This window comes from Pseudophryne corroboree, chromosome 2 (genome assembly GCF_028390025.1).
Source record: "Pseudophryne corroboree isolate aPseCor3 chromosome 2, aPseCor3.hap2, whole genome shotgun sequence".
NCBI classification, from domain to species: Eukaryota; Metazoa; Chordata; class Amphibia; order Anura; family Myobatrachidae; genus Pseudophryne; species Pseudophryne corroboree.
The window spans coordinates 169,434,813-169,456,849 of NC_086445.1; the positions used below are offsets into that span (position 1 = coordinate 169,434,813).

The 22,037-nt window shown below is 47.2% G+C and overlaps 1 protein-coding gene across 5 annotated transcripts in view; it reads right to left on the reverse strand.

Annotated features, from left to right (window-relative positions):
- The window catches only part of LOC135006096 (uncharacterized), a 227,549-nt gene that overhangs the window by 134,011 nt on the left and 71,501 nt on the right, over nt 1–22,037 (reverse strand). For all 5 annotated transcript variants that reach the window (XM_063951991.1, XM_063951990.1, XM_063951989.1 and 2 more), the window contains 2 exons: nt 17,946–17,989; nt 13,814–13,890 (listed from right to left, as the gene is read on the reverse strand). In XM_063951991.1, coding sequence (XP_063808061.1) covers nt 13,814–13,890; nt 17,946–17,989 — 121 coding nt within the window. The remainder of the gene's footprint in view (nt 1–13,813; nt 13,891–17,945; nt 17,990–22,037) is intronic.

Genomic DNA, 22,037 nt, shown 5'->3' on the forward strand with positions numbered 1-22,037 from the left:
GGTGATTGACAGAAAGCAGGCGTTTGTGGGTGTCCACTGACCGTTTTCTGGGAGTGTTTGCAAAAACACAGGCATGTCCAAGCGTTTACAGGGCGTGTGTCGGACGTCAATTCCGCGACCAAAAAGACTGAAGTAATCGCAGCGGCTGAGTAAGTCCAGAGCTACTCAAACTGCAAAAAACGTTTTTGTGCCGTCAGCTGCAAAAGTGTTCGCACACTCGCAAAGCTAAAATACACTCCCCCATAGGCGGCGACTATCTGATCACAGCGCTGCAAAAAGTTGCTAGCGAGCGATCAACTCGGAAAGATCCCTTTATCTCCCGCATTGATTATTGTAACAGTCTCCTTACTGGTCTTCCCAAACACAGGCTAATCTTCCTCGCTAGACGTTCATCGTCTGCACATCCGCTCTGTCAGTCCCCCATTGGTTACCGTTATTCTACCAAATTAAAATAAGATTTTACTTACCGGTAAATCTATTTCTCGTAGTCCGTAGAGGATGCTGGGGACTCCATAAGGACCATGGGGAATAGACGGGCTCCGCAGGAGATAGGGCACTTTAAGAAGGCTTTGGACTCTGGGTGTGCACTGGCTCCTCCCTCTATGCCCCTCCTCCAGACCTCAGTTAGGGAAACTGTGCCCAGAGGAGATGGACAGTACGAGGAAGGATTTTTGTAAATCTAAGGGCGAGATTCATACCAGCCACACCAATCACACCGTATAACTTGTAATAAACTTACCCATTTAACAGTATGAACAACAACATAGCCACGGTACCACCGAAAACTATAACATAACCCTTATGTAAGCAATAACTATATACAAGTATTGCAGAAGAAGTCCGCACTTGGGACGGGCGCCCAGCATCCTCTACGGACTACGAGAAATAGATTTACCGGTAACTAAAATCTTATTTTCTCTAACGTCCTAGAGGATGCTGGGGACTCCATAAGGACCATGGGGATTATACCAAAGCTCCCAAACGGGCGGGAGAGTGCGGATGACTCTGCAGCACCGATTGAGCAAACAGCAGGTCCTCCTCAGCCAGGGTATCAAACTTATAGAACTTTGCAAAGGTGTTTGTACCCGACCAAGTAGCTGCTCGGCACAACTGTAATGCCGAGACCCCTCGGGCAGCCGCCCAAGAAGAGCCCACTTTCCTAGTGGAGTGGGCCTTAACCGATTTCGGTAACGGCAATCCTGCCATAGAATGCGCCTGCTGAATCGTATTACAGATCCAGCGAGCAATAGTCTGCTTTGAAGCAGGAGCGCCAACCTTGTTGGCCGCATACAGAACGAACAAATCTTCAGTCTTCCTGATTCTAGCCGTTCTGGTCACATAAATCTTCAAAGCCCTGACTACATCCAGGGACTCGGAATCATCCAAGTCCCATGTAGCCACAGGCACAACAATAGGTTGGTTCACATGAAAAGAGGAGACCACTTTTGGCAGAAAGTGAGGGCGAGTCCTCAACTCTGCCCTATCCACGTGAAAAACCAAGTATGGGCTTTTATGTGATAAAGCCGCCAATTCGGAAACACGTCTTGCCGAAGCTAACGCCAACAACATGACCACTTTCCACGTGAGGTATTTCAACTCCACAGTTTTGAGTGGTTCAAACCAAGGTGACTTGAGGTACCGTAACACCACATTAAGATCCCAAGGCGCCGCCGGAGGCACAAAAGGAGGCTGAATATGCAGCACTCACTTCACAAACGTCTGTACTTCAGGAATAGAGGCCAATTCTCTTTGAAAGAAAATGGATAAGGCCGAAAATCTGGACCTTTATGGACCCTAGTTTTAGGCCCAAAGTCACTCCTGTTTGAAGGAAGTGGAGTAGACGGCCCAAATGGAACTCCTCCGTAGGAGCGGCTCTGGCCTCACACCAAGAAACATATTTCCGCCATATACGGTGATAATGTTTTAACGTCACGTCATTCCTAGCCTTGATCAGGGTAGGAATGACCTCCTCCGGAATCCCTTTTTCCGCTAGGATCCGGCGTTCAACCGCCATGCCGTCAAACGCAGCCGCGGTAAGTCTTGGAACAGACAGGGCCCCTGCCGCAGCAGGTCCTGCCTTAGAGGAAGAGGCCACGGATCCCCTGCGAGCAACATTGCAGCTCCGGATACCAAGTCCTCCGTGGCCAATCAGGAACAATGAGTATAGTTCTGACCCTGCTTCTTCGTATTATTCTCAACACCTTGGGTATGAGAGGAAGAGGAGGAAACACATAGACCGATCTGAACACCCAAGGTGTCACCAGAGCATCTACCGCTACCGCCTGAGGGTCCCTTGACCTGGCGCAATACCGCTTTAGCTTTTTGTTGAGACGGGATGCCATCATGTTGATTTGAGGCAGTCCCCAACGATCCGTGATCTGTGCGAAGACTTCTTGATTAAGTCCCCACTCTCCCGGATGCAGGTCATGCCTGCTGAGGAAGTCCGCCTCCCAGTTGTCCACCCCCGGGATGAACACCGCTGACAGCGCGCTTACATGGCCTTCCGCCCAGCGTAGAATCCTGGTCGCTTCTGCCATGGCCATTCTGCTCCTTGTTCCGCCTTGGCGGTTTATATGAGCCACTGCCGTTCCATTGTCTGACTGAATCAGAACCGGTTTTCTCCGAAGCAATTCCTCCGCTTGACACAGGGCGTTGTATATGGCCCTCAACTCCAGGACGTTGATGTGGAGACAAGACTCTAGGCTTGACCAGAGACCTTGGAAATTTCTTCCCAGTGTCACTGCTCCCCAGCCTCGGAGGCTTGCATCCGTGGTCACCAGAACCCAGTCCTGAATGCCGAACCTGCGACCTTCTAGTAGGTGAGCACTGTTCAGCCACCACAGGAGAGATACCCTGGTCCTGGGAGACAATGTGATCTTTTGATGCATTTGTAGATGGGACCCGGACCACTTGTCCAAAAGGTCCCATTGAAAGGTCCTCGTATGGAACCTGCCGAAAGGGATGGCCTCGTAGGAAGCCACCATCTTCCCCAGTACCCGCGTGCAATGATGCACTGAAACCTTTTTTGGTTTTAATAGGTTCCTGACCATGGCTATGAGTTCCTGAACCTTTTCGATCGGAAGAAAAACCTTTTTCTGGTCTGTGTCTAGAATCAGCCCCAAAAAGGTCAGACGCGTTGTAGGGACTAGCTGGGACTTCGGTATATTGAGAATCCAGCCGTGTAACTGCAACGTCTTCATGGACAGAGACACGCTGTCCAGCAACCTCTCCCGAGATCTTGGCTTTATGAGGAGATCGTCCAAGTATGGGATAATTGTGACCCCCTGCCTGCGCAGGAGCACCATCATTTCCACCATTAACTTGGTGAAAATTCTCGGGGACGTGGAAAGCCCAAACGGCAACGTCTGAAATTGGTAGTGACAGTCCTGCACTGCAAATCTCAGGAACGCCTGCTGCCGGGGGAATATCGGAACATGAAGGTAAGCATCCTTTATGTCCAGGGACACCATCCAATCCCCCCCCTCCAGGCTGGCGATGACCGCCATGAGTGATTCCATTTTGAACGTGAACCTCTTCAAGTACAGGTTCAGAGATTTCAGGTTTAAAATGGGTCTGACCGAACCGTCCGGTTTCGGGACCACAAACAGGGTTGAGTAATATCCCTCTCCTTGCTGGAGATGAGGAACTGTGACAATCACCTATTGAATATACAATTTTTGGATTGCTGTCAACACTAGCTCCCCTCTCTGACGGGGAAGCCGGCAGAGCCGATTTGAAAAATCGGCGAGGAGGCAAGTCTTCGAATTCCAGCCTGTACCCCTGGGAAACAATCTCTAATGCCTAGGGATCCACCTGCGAGTGAACTCAGACGTGGCTGAAAAATCGAAGACGAGCCCCCACCAGATCTGCCTCCCCCCGGAAAGCCCCAGCGTAATGCGGTGGACTTTGCCGACGCGGGGGAGGACTTCTGCTCTTGGGAACTAGCTGTGTGCAGCTTTTTTCCCCTACCTTTCCCTCTGGCAACAAATGATGATCCACGTACCTTCTTGTTTTTATTGGAACGAAAGGACTGCATTTGATAATGAGGTGCCTTTTTTGTATGTTGCGGGGGGACATAAGGTAAGAAATTTGACTTACCAGCCGTAGCCGTAGAGACCAGATCCGAGAGGCCGTCTCCAAACAACTCCACCCCCTTGTAAGGCAAGGACTCCATATGCCGCTTTGAATCGGCATCTCCCGTCCACTGTCGGGTCCACAAGAGCCGCCTAGCAGAAATAGACATAGCATTTATTCTGGAGCTTAATAAACAAATGTCTCTCTGAGCATCCCTCATATACAAGGCAGCATCTCTGATATGCTCTATGGTCATTTGAATGGCGTCCCTATCTAAGGTGTCAATTTCCGTAGATAAGGAATCTGCCCATGCTACAACCACACTACAAACCCAGGCCGACGCCATAGCCGGTCGAGCAATAGTACCGGAATGATTGTAAATGTGCTTTAAGGTAATTTCCTGCCTGCGATCAGCAGGTTCCTTGAGGGAAGCAGTATCCTGAGAAGCCAGTGCCACCTTTTTGGACAAACGTGTCAGCGCCTTGTCAACTTTTGGCGAAGATTCCCAGTGTATCCTATCAGTTTGTGGAAAAGGATACGCCATGAGAATCCTTTTGGGAACTTGTGGTCTCCTATCCGAAGATTCCCAAGCCTTTTCGCACAAGTCACTTAATTCAAATGAGGATGGGAAAGTGACTTCAGGCTTTTTCCCTTTATACATGTGTACCCTCGTGTCAGGTACAGGGGGTTCCTCAGTAATATGCAAAACCTCTTTAATGGCCATAATCATGTACCGTATACCCTTAGCCATCTTTGGCTGTAATTTTGCATCTTCATAGTCGACACTAGAGTCAGTATCTGTGTCATCGATCTGGGATATGGTGCGCTTCTGAGACCCCGAAGGACCTGGCGCCCCAGGGACAGGCATGGACTGGCTACCTGACTGATCCCTAGCTTCTGCTTTGTCTAATCTTTTATGCAATAGATTGACATTTGCATTCAAGACATTCAGCATATCCACCCATTCCGGTGTCGGCGTTGCCGATGGCGACCTGACATTCAAGCACTCCCCCTCCACATTAAGCGAGCCTTCCTCGTCAAACATGTCGACACACGCGTACCGACACTTCACACACACACAGGGAACCCCTTTCCTGAAGATAGTATCCCTGTCAAGGCCCTTTGGAGAGACAGAGAGAGAGTAAGCCAGCACACACCCCAGCGCAATAACCCTGGAGACCAACACAAATTGTTTTTCCCCAGCAGCGCTGTATAATATGTAAACCGCCAATTATGTCCCCCCCTCTCTTTTAAGCACCCTTTCACCGTGTGTAAGCAGGGAAGAGTCCGGGGAGCTTCCTCAGAGCAGTGCTGTGGAGAGAAAATGGCGCTGGTGAGTGCTGAGGGAGAAGCCCCGCCCCCTCAGGAGCCAGTGCACACCCAGAGTCCAAAACTTTTTTAAAGTGCCCTATCTCCTGCGGAGCCCGTCTATTCCCCATGGTCCTTACGGAGTCCCCAGCATCCTCTAGGACGTTAGAGAAATATAAAATACTCTTACATACATACATACATACATACATATATACAAGGCTGTTAACCAAACTGCACCAACATACATCTCTTCACTCATATTAAAATATCTCCATACCCGACCTCTCCGCTTTGCACAAGATCTGCGTCTCCCATCCACACGTATTATTTCTTCCCACTCAAAATTACAGGACTTTGGGGCTAATTCAGTAAGGATTGCAAATTCTGCAAATTAGCAGAATTTGTAATCCTTTTGTTAGCATGCTGGGGGCCGTCCAGCACGCTGACCACTGCCTCCAACCCCCTTCAACACGCCCCCGTTTGTGCCGCACCGCCCCTCGTTTGACAGGCTACGCCCCCGCAATGCTCCATCTCTGTCCTGGAAACGAAGAGTTTATGCAAGCGCCCGCCTCTGCCTGATTGACAGGCAGAGGCGATCGCATTTTTTTCTAATTTTTTGCGGTTGGATCGCACAATGTGATCCAACCTGAATGACCCCCTTTATCTGGGCTTCAACCACTCTGTGGAATGACCTCCCACACACAATAAGACTCACCTCTAGTCTGCAAACCTTTAAACGTTCCCTGAAAACTCACCTCTTCAGACAAGCCTATCAAATTCCAGACTCACCCACATAACCTTCAGTGTTTCCCTATCTAATTACATCCTCTCTGTGCAGTACACACAACCTAACATATCTTGTCTTTCTTTACTCTCACACCCTCCTGACACTTGGCCAACATGGGGGGTAATTCAGTTTTGATCGTAGATGTGCTAAATTTAGCACATCTACGATCATTTACTCAGACATGCGGGGGGGACGCCCAGCACAAGCTAATCCACCCCGCATGTCTGGCTCTGCCCCCTCCCCCAGCAAGGGTGCAAAAGCTTTCACCTGGCGAGTAGCTCCCTGCCTGTGCAACTCCTGCCCCCACAATGATCCGGACACACCTGTGTTGTCCGGACCGCGCCCTGCCAATAGCGTTTGAACACCACTGGCATGCCCCCTCCTGCCCCGCCTGTCAATCAGGTAGAGGCGATCGCATCCCAGAGATGCTGTTAGCATCTTACTGGGCTCTTGAGGTGTGCATGCACTTCACAGCAGCGATCCAGTCTGAATTACCCCCATTGCTGGGTGATCATATACAACCCATTAAGAATGTAGCAATCTTGTGGACCATTATGCAATGGGTAGCACCTATCCTGTGTATCAATGCCTATTTCCATATAGATAGTAAGCTTGCGAGCAGGGCCTTCCTACCTCTATGTCTGTTTTTGCCCAGTTTTGTTCTTTTACTGTTGTTCTAATTTTCTAATTATAAAGTGCAACAGAATATGCTGCGCTATATAAGAAACTGTTAATAAATAAATAAATAAATGACTGTGTCGACCTTTTCCAGGTGTCGACCTAGTCACTGTCGACCAATAGTGGTCGTCCTAATGACTGTCGACCTAGTTAAGGTTGACCCAATAATCCACACCCAGCCGTAAGTGCCAACACAACCAATACCATGGACAGCGGTTCCTCATAGGTGAACAGAGCATCAGGCTCATATAGCTCTAATGCAGGAGGATCAGTGTGTGGGATCCCTGGAACAGCTGCAACTAGTAGTACGCTATGAGTAGTAGACTAGTAGGATTCAGTATGAATTACCGGCGACCGTGATGCCAGCCGTCAGTATATAGACAGCGGCATCCCATGGAGCGGGGTGAGCACTGGAAAGCCCCTTGCGGGCTTGCTGCACTCGCCACGCTGCGGGCACGGTGGCTTGCAACAGGTTATATTCTTCCTCTATAGGTGTCGCGGACACCCACAGAGGGAGAATAGCCTGTGGTGCGCCTGTATTCCGGCAGCTGGATTTCACCACTGGCCGGGCTTCTGGCGTCGGGATCCCGACTAGCGGTATTTTAACTGCTTCCCGGCTAGTATTAGGCTCTGACAGGCTGGTCTGGTTGCAGTATAATTGGGGGATCCTGCAAATTGGGACCCTCCTGTCATAGCGGGGACACAGCATAAGCGGGTTTAGCATGAGCCTGAATTAACGAAGTGAATATGAGTCACAAAAAAACACCTAGGGGAATCCAGGCCCATGCTAGCAGTACTGGGGATGATCCCATCAATCCTGAGAAGTGGATGCTGGGGTAGTTATTGCAAGCAGTAAAATCAAATGCCTTTAAATATGTGGCAATACTGGCGTATGCCAATCCAGACTATAATCTACTTGGGTATGCCAGCGCTTAAGCACAGCGGGCCATTAAGAACTACGACATCCAGAGCTCGATGTTACCTGTAATGGAACATAGTAAAAGTACTAAAAAAAAAAAAATCATAACACTCACATCATATTAAAAGTACTTCACTTTAAATAAACATGCCCCAATCCCTCGTTCACCATTTTATTATAACCCGAACTCCTAAGGGATGCACTTTATCCTAGCAAAGGTGGGGAGCGTGGGTGCATTTCTCCTAGCAAATTCAGCCCTGTGCTTAATAGTCTGGGCTGTGTCCCACTATGACACGAGGGTACCCCAGATGTGTGCATCTCTGTTAAGGGCCCCATACACTAATGCGACCTCATGTCGCAGGTGACCCCGGCAGCCTCCCGGACGGCAGGATCGCATAAGATACATATGCGGTCCTTTTGATTACGATGTATCTTGTGCGATCCCAGCCAAGCCTGCGGGGTCCGACATATCGTGAGTGCAGCACAGTCAATCTAGGGGATCCGATCCGATACTCACGGGACCGCGCATCGGATCGGATTGAATGTAAAACACATCCGAAATGCCCGATTTCATCCGATATATCAGCCCGAATGGCTGAAATCGGGCATTATCTTTCTAGTGTATTGGGCCCTTTATAGTATGACTAGCCCAGCTTATCGTAGCCTGGCGCTGGTTGAGACTTTTGCAAACTATTCATCCTCTTGCATTAGCAGTAACAAGACTATGAGAGCTAAGGCTTAGACAACTTTTGTTGGTGGGGTGTATGCTGTTATTGTTTTACGACTGATTTAACACTGCAAAGATCAGTGATAATTCTAATCATGAACAAAGATCTTTGCACCAGTACTTCAGCACCCACAATAATCAAGCCTCCTCCATCTGTGTCCAGGTCTACCTCACTCACATGTACTGCCCTTACTGTATAGCCTCTCTGTGTAAAAAGTGCATCTTTGCACATAACTATTTATTTGGTATGTATGTGCAGTATGGAAATGTAGATTTTGTGCAAATTAAGACAGACGTACTTCCAAATTTACATAAGGCCCATGCTATGTAAAAAAAATAAAAAAATAAAAATGAAATGAGGCTAAACACCAGTGCTAATTTAATGTCTACATGGACCTGCTGAAATTTATGAAAGGTCTATTGTGTGCCACTGCAGGCGGAGTGACTATTGATGAGGGGGCATGACCAGTGTGGTGTGGGTGAGGTCTATATAGGGGTGTGGCCTGTGCTGTGGGTGTGACTATCTCCATGGAAGTCATAGCTAGCACCTACCTTCAACCACTTTATAATGGAGCTATAACAAGTAAAAGCTTGTGACCACCATATAATACAAAGAGCATCAGTGACCGCCATATAATACAGAAAAAGTTACAATCACCAAATTATAATACAGCGAGCATCGCAGTGACTGCCATATAATGCAGAAAGCATTACAATGACCTCCATATAATACACCAAGCATTCAAGTGACCTCCATACACTACAAAGAACTTTGCAATGAGTGCCACATAATATAGGGAACTCCAATGACCACCATAAAATGCAGAGGACATCACAGCTAGGTGGTGTGACATAGGGCAGTGTGGGATAAGACTGAGGGCAGATGACTCTGAGGAGACAGGAGTGTGCGGATAGGAGCGGAGGTCTGAGGCACAGGCAGTCTGGAATATTGCTAGACTGGGTGCTACTATGGGTGTGAGCAGGTTTATGAATGAAGGGACAGGGTGTAGGGGTAAGGTGAGGGTCTCTGGATGAAGGGACAGGGTGTATGGATGAGGTGACATTCATTGGATGGAGGGACAGGGTGTAGGAGTAATGTTATGTAGATGCAGAGACAGGGTGTATGTAGGCAGGGCTGTAACAAGGGGTGTGTGAGCGGTGAAGCCGCACAGAGCACAGGATCCTGTGGGCAGCCATCTCGCTGTCCCACAGTAGCTGCATTTGGCTTGCAGGGTGCTTGGAACCGCACCCTGCAACCACTAGCGCTATTGCTGTGCTCTACTTACCAGAGCCAGCAGCAGTGTCGGCAGCCCCACCCGTAGTGGTTAATGGTGGGATCAATGACAGACAGACACATATGACATGTATCCCTATAAACCCTACAGGCCATAAAATAAATATCGGTAAGCTTACACTGTACAAGAGGTGACGGGATGGTCAGCTGCATTTTATTTTCTATTTTTGAAAAATGTTTCCCTGTGATGTCAGGCCTGCCATCACTGGCCTTTATAAGTGTTCATATTAGAATAATATTGTCTGCTCAAGATATGTCTGTAAAATTTATAACCAGGCCTGAGTCATGTGTGTAAAGACGATACTCTGTGCAGGTAACACGATACTCTATGGGGGAAATTTACTAAGCTCCCGATTTTGACCGAGATGGCGTTTTTTCATCAAAGTGTCATCTCGGTAATTTACTAAGCACTAATCACGGCAGTGATGAGGGCATTCGTAATTTTTTGCAAGTTCAGGTAAAAAATTACAAATGAATACACCATCGGTCAAAACGCGGCTGTTTAAGTATGAATCTCGGTCATTTACTAAGAAGTGCAAAGCAAAAAACAAACAAACACTGCCGTGAAAAATTACAACTCGTAAAAAAGTGCTAAAAAAAAACAGACCTACTTTTTTTTTCCGTGATTGGATAGGCATGCAGGGATCCATGAGATCCGTGCATGTATATCAGTGGGAAGGGGTGGGAAAGTTGTTATTTTATTAAAAAAAATTGGTGGGGTCCCCCCTCCTAAGCATAACCAGCCTCGGGCTCTTTGAGCCGATCCTGGTTGCAGAAATATGGGAAAAAAAATGACAGGGGTTCCCCCATATTTAAGCAACCAGCATCGGGCTCTGCGCCTGGTCCTGGTCCCAAAAATACGGGGGACAAAAAGAGTAGGGGTCCCCCGTATTTTTAAAACCAGCACCGGGCTCCACTAGCTGGACAGATAATGCCACAGCCGGGGGTCACTTTTATATAGTGCCCTGCGGCCGTGGCATCAAAAATCCAACTAGTCACTCCTGGCCGGGGTACCCTGGGGGAGTGGGGACCCCTTCAATCAAGGGCCCCCCCCCCCCCAGCCACCCAAGGGCCAGGGGTGAAGCCCGAGGCTGTCCCCCCCCATCCAATGGGCTGCGGATGGGGAGGCTGATAGCCTTTGTTGTAAAAGAAAAGATATTGTTTTTAGTAGCAGTACTACAAGGCCCAGCAAGCCTCCCCCGCATGCTGGTACTTGGAGAACCACAAGTACCAGCATGCGACGGAAAAACGGGCCCGCTGGTACCTGTAGTACTACTACTAAAAAAATACCCAAAAAAAGACAAGACACACACACCGTGAAAGTATAATTTTATTACATACATACACACATACATACATACATACTTACCTTAAGTTCCCACGCAGGTCGGTCCTCTTCTCCAGTAGAATCCAAGGGGTACCTGTTGAAGAAATTATACTCACGAGATCCAGGGGTCCAGGCTCCTTGGGAAATCCAGGGGTAATCCACGTACTTGACAAAAAAAAAAAAACGGTGTCCCGACCACGAACTGAAAGGGGACCCATGTTTGCACATGGGTCACCTTTCCACGAATGCCAGAAAGCCACTCTGACTTCTGTCTAAGTGGGTTTCTTCAGCCAATCAGGGAGCGCCACGTTGTAGCACTCTCCTGATCAGCTGTGTGGTCCTGTCCTCACTGACAGGCAGCACACGGCAGTGTTACAATGTAGCGCCTATGCGCTACATTGTAACCAATGATGGGAACTTTCTGCCCTGCGGTTGACCTAAAGTGACGTCACCGCTGAGCAGAAAGTTCCCATCATTGGTTACAATGTAGCGCATAGGCGCTACATTGTAACACTGCCGTGTGCTGCCTGTCAGTGAGGACAGGACCACACAGCTGATCAGGAGAGTGCTACAACGTGGCGCTCCCTGATTGGCTGAAGAAACCCACTTAGACAGAAGTCAGAGTGGCTTTCTGGCATTCGTGGAAAGGTGACCCATGTGCAAACATGGGTCCCCTTTCAGTTCGTGGTCGGGACACCGTTTTGTTTTTTTTGTCAAGTACGTGGATTACCCATGGATTTCCCGAGGAGCCTGGACCCCTGGATCTCGTGAGTATAATTTCTTCAACAGGTACCCCTTGGATTCTACTGGAGAAGAGGACCGACCTGCGTGGGAACTTAAGGTAAGTATGTATGTATGTGTGTATGTATGTAATAAAATTATACTTTCACGGTGTGTGTGTCTTGTCTTTTTTTGGGTATTTTTTTAGTAGTAGTACTACAGGTACCAGCGGGCCCGTTTTTCCGTCGCATGCTGGTACTTGTGGTTCTCCAAGTACCAGCATGCGGGGGAGGCTTGCTGGGCCTTGTAGTACTGCTACTAAAAACAATATCTTTTCTTTTACAACAAAGGCTATCAGCCTCCCCATCCGCAGCCCATTGGATGGGGGGGGACAGCCTCGGGCTTCACCCCTGGCCCTTGGGTGGCTGGGGGGGGGGGACCCCTTGATTGAAGGGGTCCCCACTCCCCCAGGGTACCCCGGCCAGGGGTGACTAGTTGGATTTTTGATGCCACGGCCGCAGGGCACTATATAAAAGTGACCCCCGGCTGTGGCATTATCTGTCCAGCTAGTGGAGCCCGGTGCTGGTTTTAAAAATACGGGGGACCCCTACTCTTTTTGTCCCCCGTATTTTTGGGACCAGGACCAGGCGCAGAGCCCGATGCTGGTTGCTTAAATATGGGGGAACCCCTGTCATTTTTTCCCCCATATTTCTGCAACCAGGATCGGCTCAAAGAGCCCGAGGCTGGTTATGCTTAGGAGGGGGGACCCCACGCATTTTTTTAAATTATTTTACAGTGTTTAATTAAAAAATAAAATAAAAATAAACCCCAGCACGGATCACACAGATCCGGCCGAGATTGATTGTAAAAAAAGTCGGCAGTGTTTTGCTAATCACTGCCGTAAAAATAGGTAAAAAACCACGAATGACATCGACATCGGAAGAAAAGAAAAACCCGAATACGACAGCTTAGTAAATCCATCGTAATCAATTCAAAAAGTTGCAATTTTACACTGTCGATGTCATTCGTGATTGAACTTGGACATGAATTTGGAAAATACGAATCTTAGTAAATGTACCCCTATGTAGGGAACACGATACTCTATGCAGGGAACGTCATATGGGGGTAGTTACCTACTTACAACACTTCTATAAATTGAGCAAAATTGACAATGAAGACATTGTATACCCCTTGCTGTGGATGGAGCTGTTCTCTTTCTTGGGTGATAAATAGAATAAAATCCTCCTTTCCGCATGTTCTCTCTTTGGTGATAAAAATAATAGTTTGAAAAAAATGGATCCCATTCCCAAGAAACTCTACATTGTGCCCCACTGCTCCCTATACTACCACCAACACAAATCTTACAAGCTTACTTCTCTCATAACGTTAGCTGGGCTAAAGATGTGGTACTGGTGCTGACACAAATAGGACTAGATAGATATACGTGGCTGAGCAAGGATATTACTGACAGAGAAATGTATGAGTGCAGGATTGCTTCTTAAATAGTGTAATCATTATGGAGAAGCAGAGACAACTGGAGAGCAGTATACAATAACAACGCAACGTTATAAACAGACATACCAAGCACCAGGAAGAAACATGCAGCAAGAACGGACATATGCATCTGCTGCACATTGGAACCGATTCAGTAAGGATTGCAAATTCTGCTAAGTAGAAGAATTTGCAATCCTTTTGATTGCATGCTGGGGGCCGCCTATCACAGGGCAAGGCCGCCCAGCATGCTATCCGCCCAGTAGGCCCTGCGTATGCGCCCACATCCTTTTTGTAATTTTTGTGGTTGATAGGGCCCATTGTGCCAAAAACTCCACAAAACTAGCTAAAAGTACGGACAGAGGTTGATTGGAAACACGTAGGTTTAGTAAATGTGGTCTATTGTTTTCCCAACAGGCTATTCTGATTGATAAAAATAAACTTTTTAAAATAGCTGGAGATGTGTAATAGCACATTTCTCCTACCTGCCCCGTTTCTCTGTGAAATTCCTCAGGTGTGCCGGATTGTTCACTAGTGTCAGAGTCTTCATCCAATTGGCTGTCTAAGGGTGAAACACAAGTTTTAGTGCTTTCAAAAACGATGGGCCTGATTCAGAGGCGGACCCAATGCAACGTTTGCGGATCTCAGCAATGTTTTTTGGACTGTGTACGTGTCACATTGGCTCAGCACACGCGAGACGATTGATTAGCGACGTCAGTCTAGCTTGTCAACTGCAGGCGTGTCCCACCCAGTAACTGTAAAATCATTCCCAGCTGTACTGGCCACGGCGTCTTAGTTCTGACGGTCATTCTGAACAACCAATAAGGTTGCTCAGAAGTCTGATGTTACGACCAGTTGAGACTTTTATACGTAAGTCTCTGTACAAATACCTGCCGCTGCAGCATTAGCATATTTCTGAAGATCCGCTGAGTATGGGATTACAGTAGCGATGGCACTTGCATCCACCTCTCAATCAGCCCTTTTTTCAGTAAAGCAAACGTTAACATTTTTTTTAAATCTTTTTAGATTATTTTACGTTTGGAAAAGCAGGAATACATAACAATTGATGGGAAAAGCGTATAGTCCAGTATATCTACTGCATTGGGCAGAAATCCAGGATAATAATTCCGCTTATGCTCTTTAATAAATAGAAACTATTTGCATGTTTATGACCAACACACGAACTGCGGCTTTTTTGACTATTGGGGTATATGCAATTGCGGTCGAATTGCCGCAAATGTCGAAAAACGGGGCATTTTCGACACAAAAAAATGATTCGACAATGCAATACAGTACTTTTCGACAAAAAAACGGCCGTTTCAAATTCGACTTTTTGCAATTCGACAGTTGTCAAATTCGACATGTCTGCAATGGTAAAAATGCGGCTTTTCGACAAAAGTGTATTCAATTGAAGAATGTCGATTCGACAACAGTGCTTTTCGACAGTCATTTTGTCAATTTTTTTTTTTTGTGTTTTTATGCTAATAGCATATCTATCTATATTAGTAGGGATTATGTACTTGGTTTGTCTATTAGGAGCCACAAGTATTATTTATATATTTTTTAAAAGAATATATATTTTTTTTAACTGACTAAAATAATATGGAGAGATCAGAGCATGTTTTTCAGTGGGAAGGGGTGGGAATGTGTAAAAAATCCTGGAAAAAAATGCGTGGGGTCCTCCCTCCCAAGCATAACCAGCCTCGGGCTCATTGAGCCGGTCCCGGTTGTAAAAAGACGGGGGGGAAATTGACAGGGGATCCCCCGTATTTTAACAACCAGCACCGGGCTCTGCGTCCGGTCCTGGTGCAAAAAGTACGGGGGGACAAAAGACGTAGGGGTCCCCCGTATTTTTAACACCAGCACCGGGCTCCACTAGCTGGAGAGATAATGCCACAGCCGGGGGACACTTTTATACCGGTCCCTGCGGCCGTAGCATTAAATCCCCAACTAGTCACCCCTGGCCGGGGTACCCTGGAGGAGTGGGGACCCCTTAAATCAAGGGGTCCCCCCCTCCAGCCACCCAAGGGCCAAGGGTGAAGCTCGAGGCTGTCCCCCCATCCAAGGGCTGAGGATGGGAGGCTGAAAGCCTTGTGTCAAAATAAAGAATATTGTTTTTTTGTAGCAGAACTACAAGTCCCAGCAAGCCTCCCTCGCAAGCTGGTACTTGGAGAACCACAAGTACCAGCATGCGGGGGGAAACAGGCCCGCTGGTACCTGTAGTTCTACTGCAAAAAAATACCCAAATAAAAACAGTACACGCACACCGTGAAAGTAAAACTTTATTACATACATGCACGCCAACACACACATACTTACCTATGTTCACACGCCGACTCGGTCCCCTTCACCAGTAGAATCCATGGGGTACCTGAAAATAAAATTATACTCACCAAAATCCTGTGTAGATCTGTCCTCTTCTACTTGTAATCCACGTACTTGGCAAAATAATAAAACGCATTACCCGGACCACGCACTGAAAGGGGTCCCATGTTTACACATGGTACCCCTTTCCCCGACTGCTGAGACCCCCCGTGACTCCTGTCACAGAGGGTCCCCTTCAGCCAATCAGGGAGCGCCACGTCGTGGCACTCTCCTGACTGGCTGTGCGCGTCTGAGCTGTCAGACGGCGCATAGCACTATGCCGCTCCATTATCTTCAATGGTGGGAACTTTGCGGTCAGCGGTGAGGTTACTCGCGGTCAACCGCTGACCGCAAGGGGTGTGTGACTGTCGAATTGTGTCGAATTAAAAAACGGTCGAATTCCAGCTGCAATTCGACCGCAATTGCATATACCCCTATAGCTTTTTCATGTTTTAGTTTAATCAAGCAAATGCTATACTGTATGACGCTATTTACAGTAGGTGTTTGTCTTAGGGTGGAACTAGAGCGACGGCCGGTTGTCTTGATGGTCTGGCCGAATTCACTTTGCTCCGGGCCATGTGAAATTGGCTTTACACACGACATGATGTAATAAACGATTGGACTTGCAGCACGGTCGACCAAAAGATGTTGCATGTGACCAGCAGGAACACACAACGATTTGTAATTCCAATATGGCAAATCGTTCCGATATCGTTCTAGTGTGTACCCACCCTTAGTAACATTTGATAAGATAACTTTTTCCAAAGAAAAATATGGAATAGTCCAAAATTGCTACAATGTGGAACAAAGATGGCAGCCTCCTCCGAGATCACTTGCTGTTAGCAAGGGTAACAATCTGGAAATTAATAGTATACACAATAAGCTTTGATGGTATAGTGTACTGTTTAAATTGTAACCGTGTGCCACAGGAAAAATTATTTGCTTATATATCTATAAATCTATTCAACGTATCGTGAGCTTTGTTTAGCCATTCAATTTATCCATCTATTGCAACACAGAGTGTCCTCATACACCTACTGTTTCTCCGCAATACTGCGTGGGATAACTGGCACGTCTTATATGCCACGCTATGATGCATCATGGCATACTAAGAGGCAGATTCAGACCTGGACGCTGCTACGGCAGTGGTCGCAGACTGAAGTCTGGTATAGTGTGCGCACGCGCAGCACCCGCACTGCGCTTGTGCACACAGTGAGATGCAACGGCATCTCACTTCTGCGATCACCTCTTCCTGACTGACAGGCAGAGGTGGTCGTAGGGCAGGAGGTGGCATTGTGGTAGCATTGGGGGGGGACGAGGCCCAGACAACGCAGGCATGTCCGGATCGTTTGTGGGGCGGGCCGTGGCAGCTATGTGATGTCCCTGCAACCCTTAACACTGCGTGTAGCCATCTGCTTCACGGCTAGGCTGCGCAGGCAGAGGGCTACTCGAATCATGCGAGAGCATCGCTGCTTGCATGCACCAAGTAGCTCACGCAGTAGATTGAGGCAGCGCTGTAGCGAGCCAGTTGCAAGACAGCAGCCGTCATGTGGACATTCTGTATAATGTAAGGACTGCAGCTGGCAGTTACCACATATTTATACGGGTTGGGTATGGAATCCCCGGCGGTCAAAATACTAATGCCGGAATCCTGTCAGAATGCTGGCAGGGGGGGGGCGACCGGGCTACGTTCGCCACGCTGTGGGCTTGGTGGCTTGCCACAAGTTCTATTCCCACTTCATGGCGTGGACACCCAGGAGTGGGAATAGCTGTGGCGGCACTGCCGCCATTCTGGTCGGGATTCCGACCGCCGGGATTCCAACTACATCCCATTTATACGCTGATGATTTTTTTGCCCCTTCATTGTTGTTCAACAATTTAGAAAATCTAAGTATTCTGCACATTCTCTGTCCAAGTACGTACAGTACAGTCAATAGGTGAAAATGTCACTAGCCGTGAATAGGTATACACTGACTGGCCCGAGAGTGGCTGCTCTGCCCAATTAGCGCTGTCCTAGTTATTCCTATTGACTGTCAGTGACAATTCTCAGCATCAGGCTAAAGGTTCCGTGTATTGTTATTTTACTGGGTCTAGCGCGCCGGCAACGAATGGCATTAACTGATTAAATATGGAGACCAGGTACTGTTAAAATAGAATGAGACAAACAGACAATAGAACTCTAGCAAGCAAGAATATTTAATCTACATCTAAGATAGAAATGTTGACAGAACAAAATCTGTACATAAAACTTACTGTTTGCAGCCTTCGCTTGTTCCTTATGCTCTGCACAAAAAGCACTGTCATAGGGCAAGAAACAATGAACAAATGAATGTGCTAATATCAGTCACGGTACACTATGAGCTAAGTGATGTAGAGTATATGAACAAAGTCACATAAATCTAGGAAAACAATAAAGAGATCTTGGAAAATGTTTGACGTTTACAGGAAAATATCAGACACACACTGGTCACCTGCCTTTTTAAAACTTAATTGTATAAAAGTTATCTAGGACTAGATATTTATAATACCATCAGTATACATATGTACCTGACATCATCTAATTTGTATAACATAAAGGGCTAAATATTACAGCCTCTGAGTTGCCGGAGGTGCAGGATTTTCTGCGAGTCTGCCCGTTTTTTTTTTTAAAGCGCCAATCATTTACATGGCAAAACCAACCTGGAAAGTCCCACACCTCTGACAACTTGGAGGCTATTACATTTAGCCCAAAGGCTTTGTCTCATTTATTTTTTTAAGTACTGTTTGGGCATCCTAAAAAAAAATAAAAAATAAAAATAGGAATTTTATACCTTCCGGTAATTTCTGTTAGTCCGTAGTGGATACTGAGGAACTGTACTTTAGTACCTTGGGGTATAGATCGGGTCCATTGGAGCCTGGCACTTTAAAACCTTTAGTGTGTGTATGTGTGTGCTGGCTCCTCCCCTCTATGCCCTTCCTACCAGACTCAGTCTAGGAAAACTGTGCCCGAGGAGACGGACATACCACGAGAGAAGGAATAAACACAACAGCGGTGAGGCAACAAGACAACACAACCATAACCAAAAGGAGAGCGCTAACCAGAACAGAGGATAGCAACACCAACCCAACCAGGATGGAACAGCTATCCCAACAACCTAAAGGAACCTAAACGGCGGACCAACCAAATACTTACTCAAGTAAGCAGTAATCGAAGCACTGAGACGGGCGCCCAGTATACACTACGGACTACGAGAAAAGGAATTACCGGTAGGTATTAAATTCCTATTTTCTCTAACGTCCTAGTGGATAATGGGGAACTGTACTTTAGTACCATGGGGAAGTCCCAAAGCCACCAAACGGGTGGGAGAGTGCCGAGACCCCTGTAAAACCGCCTGACCAAACTGAAGGTCATCCCTGGCCAAGGTGTCGAACCGATAGAATTTCACTAAAGTGTTAGAACCAGAGTAGCAGCTCGGCACAACTGCAAGGCCAAGACACCCCGGGCAGCCGCCCAGTAAAAGCCCACAGACCTCGTCGAGTGGGCCTTAATAGACGTCAGCAAAGGCAGAGCCGTCGAAGTATAGGCCTGTTGAATGGTCAACCTGAGCCAACGTGTAATGGATTGCTTGAAAGCCAGACAACCAATCTTGGTGGCATCATAAAGGACAAACAGCGAATAAGATTTCCGATAACGAGCCGTCCTCTTGACATAAATCTTCAGAACCCTCACTACATCCAAGGACTCTGGCCCAATGGAAGTGTCAGACAACACCAGAACCACAATGGGTTGATTGACATGAAAAGCTGAAACCACTTTTAGCAAAAACTAAGGACAGGTCCCGAGTTCCACCCTGTCTTCATAAAAAAACAAATAAGGGCTCTTACAGGATAAGGCCCCCCAATACAGGCATGTCTTGCAAACGCCAATGCTAATAACATCACCGTTTTCCGGATAAGAAATGTTAACTCCACCCTATGTAAGGGTTCAAACCAGTCAGATTGAAGAAAGGACAGAACCACATTGAGATCTCATGGAGCCGTGGGAGGTACGAAAGGCGGTTGCATATGAAGAACTCCTTTGAGGAAAGTATGAACTTCCGGCAACAATGCAAGTTTCTGGAAGAAAATAGAGAGCGCCAAAATCTGGACTTTGATGGAGCCTAAACGTAGGCCCATATCCACACCCGCTTGCAGGAAAAGTAGAAAACGACCAATTCTAAATTCCACGTGAGACACCTTTCTACTTTCACACCAGCAAACATACTTCTTCCAAATACGATGATAATGTTTTGACGTCACCATCTTCCTGACTTGGACCAAGGCGGAAATAACCCGGAAGGGAAGACCCTTTCTTGCTAGAATCTCCCTCTCAACTTCCAAGCCATCAAACGTAGCCGCTATAAGTCTGGATACACGAACGGACCTTGTTAAAGAAGATCCTTTTGGAGCGGTAGAGGCCAGGGATCCTCCAGAGTCATGGTTAGGAGGTCCGAGTACCACACCCGTCGAGGACAATCCGGGGCAATTAGAATTGCCTGAATGCTTTCCCTTCTTAGTCTTTTAGAACTGTTGGGATTAGCGGTAGAGGAGAGAACAGGTACACAACTGGTACGTCCATGGCGTCGTCAGCGCATCCACTGCTACAGCCTACGGATTCCTTGTTCTGGAAAAAAAGGATTTTGGTACTTACCAGGTAAATCCTTTTCTTTGAATCCATAGGGGGCACTGGAGTACTCTTGGGATATGGACGGTGCGTAGCAGGGAAGGCACATTTAAATATTTAAATGAGCAACCCTCCTCTTCCTTCCTCCATACTCCCAGGGTCCTCAGTGTTTTTTACTGAGCCGAATAGGAGCGACAGAGAAGTGAACAATGGAGAATTACATATAACATTATAAAATAACGGACAACAATAAAGTTGACACATAACGTTACTGACAACTAAACAGATGACACCATAACCGATAGAACTTGAAACTTTGAACCAGTCGGTGAGAATGTGTTACCATAAGATCCCCTGAACTTACCACAAACCAGGTAAAACTGCTCTGGGTGGGCATCCAGTGCCCCCTATGGATTCAAAGAAAAGGATTTACCTGGTAAGTACCAAAATCCTATTTTCTTTTTCATCCACTAGGGGTCACTGGAGTACTCTTGGGACGTACCAAAGCTTCCCCCGTGGGCAGGAGAGCTGTTTGGCACCTGTAACACTAGGCGACCAAAGCTAGAAGCTGATGCTGCAAACGTATCAAACATGTAAAAGCGCACAAACGTGTGCACTGCTGACCATGTAGCTGCACGGAAAAGCTGCGTCGTAGAAGCCCCACGACCAGCTGCCCATGAAGTACCCCCAGAACGTGTGGAATGAGCTGTTACTAATGTAGGCGGCTGTAACCTAGCATAAAGGTAAGCCTGACGTATGGTCAGTTTAATCCATCTGAATAAGGTCTGCTTAGAAGCTGGCCAACCCATATTGGCAGTATTATAGAGAACCAACAACGTATCCATCTTACGAACTGTAGACGTTCGGGATACATAAACGCGTAATGCGCGTGCCACATCCAAAGTTCCAGACTTTCCTGTTAACACAGGAACTACTATTGGTTGACTGATGTGAAAAAGATGACACTACCATTGGCAAGAAAGCGGGATTTGTCCGAAGTTCCGCTCTGTCATCATGAAACACCAAATACGGTGGCTTGCATAACAAGGCACCCAAATCTGAAACACGCCCTGCCGAAGCTAAGGCTAGAAGAAAAATAGTTTCCCCAGTGAGAAACTTAATATCCACTTGTTGAAAGGGTTCAAAATATGAAGACTGTAAGAAATCTAAAACCAGAATCAAGTTCATGGCGCTGTAGGTGGAATGAATGGAGGCTGTACTCTGAGGAAACCTTGCAGAAAAGTGTGTACAGACGGCAATAGAGCCCAAACGTCTTTGAAAGTAAATTGACAAAGCAGATACCTGAACCTTTAGTGTAGATAAACGCAGTCCTCCATCTAACCCCGTCTGCAGAAATAACAAAAGACGGAATAACTTGAAAGATGATGTCTGAAACTTCCGAGCTTCACACCAACCTATATAGGCACGCCAAACTCTGTAATAATGAGCTGCCGTAACTGGCTTACTAGCACGTAACATGGTTGGTATAACCGATTCTGGAATGCCGTCCCTACTTAAGAGGGCGGCTCAACAGCCACCCCGTCAAACGCTGCCGCGCTAAATCAGGGTAAAGGAACGGACTCTGTTGTAACAGGTCCAGACGTAGTAGGAGCGGCAAGGATCGTCTGCGAGTAGTCCGCGGAGATCCGAGAACCAAGCTCTCCGAGACCAATGAGGCGCTACTAGTATGACTGTGGCGGCCT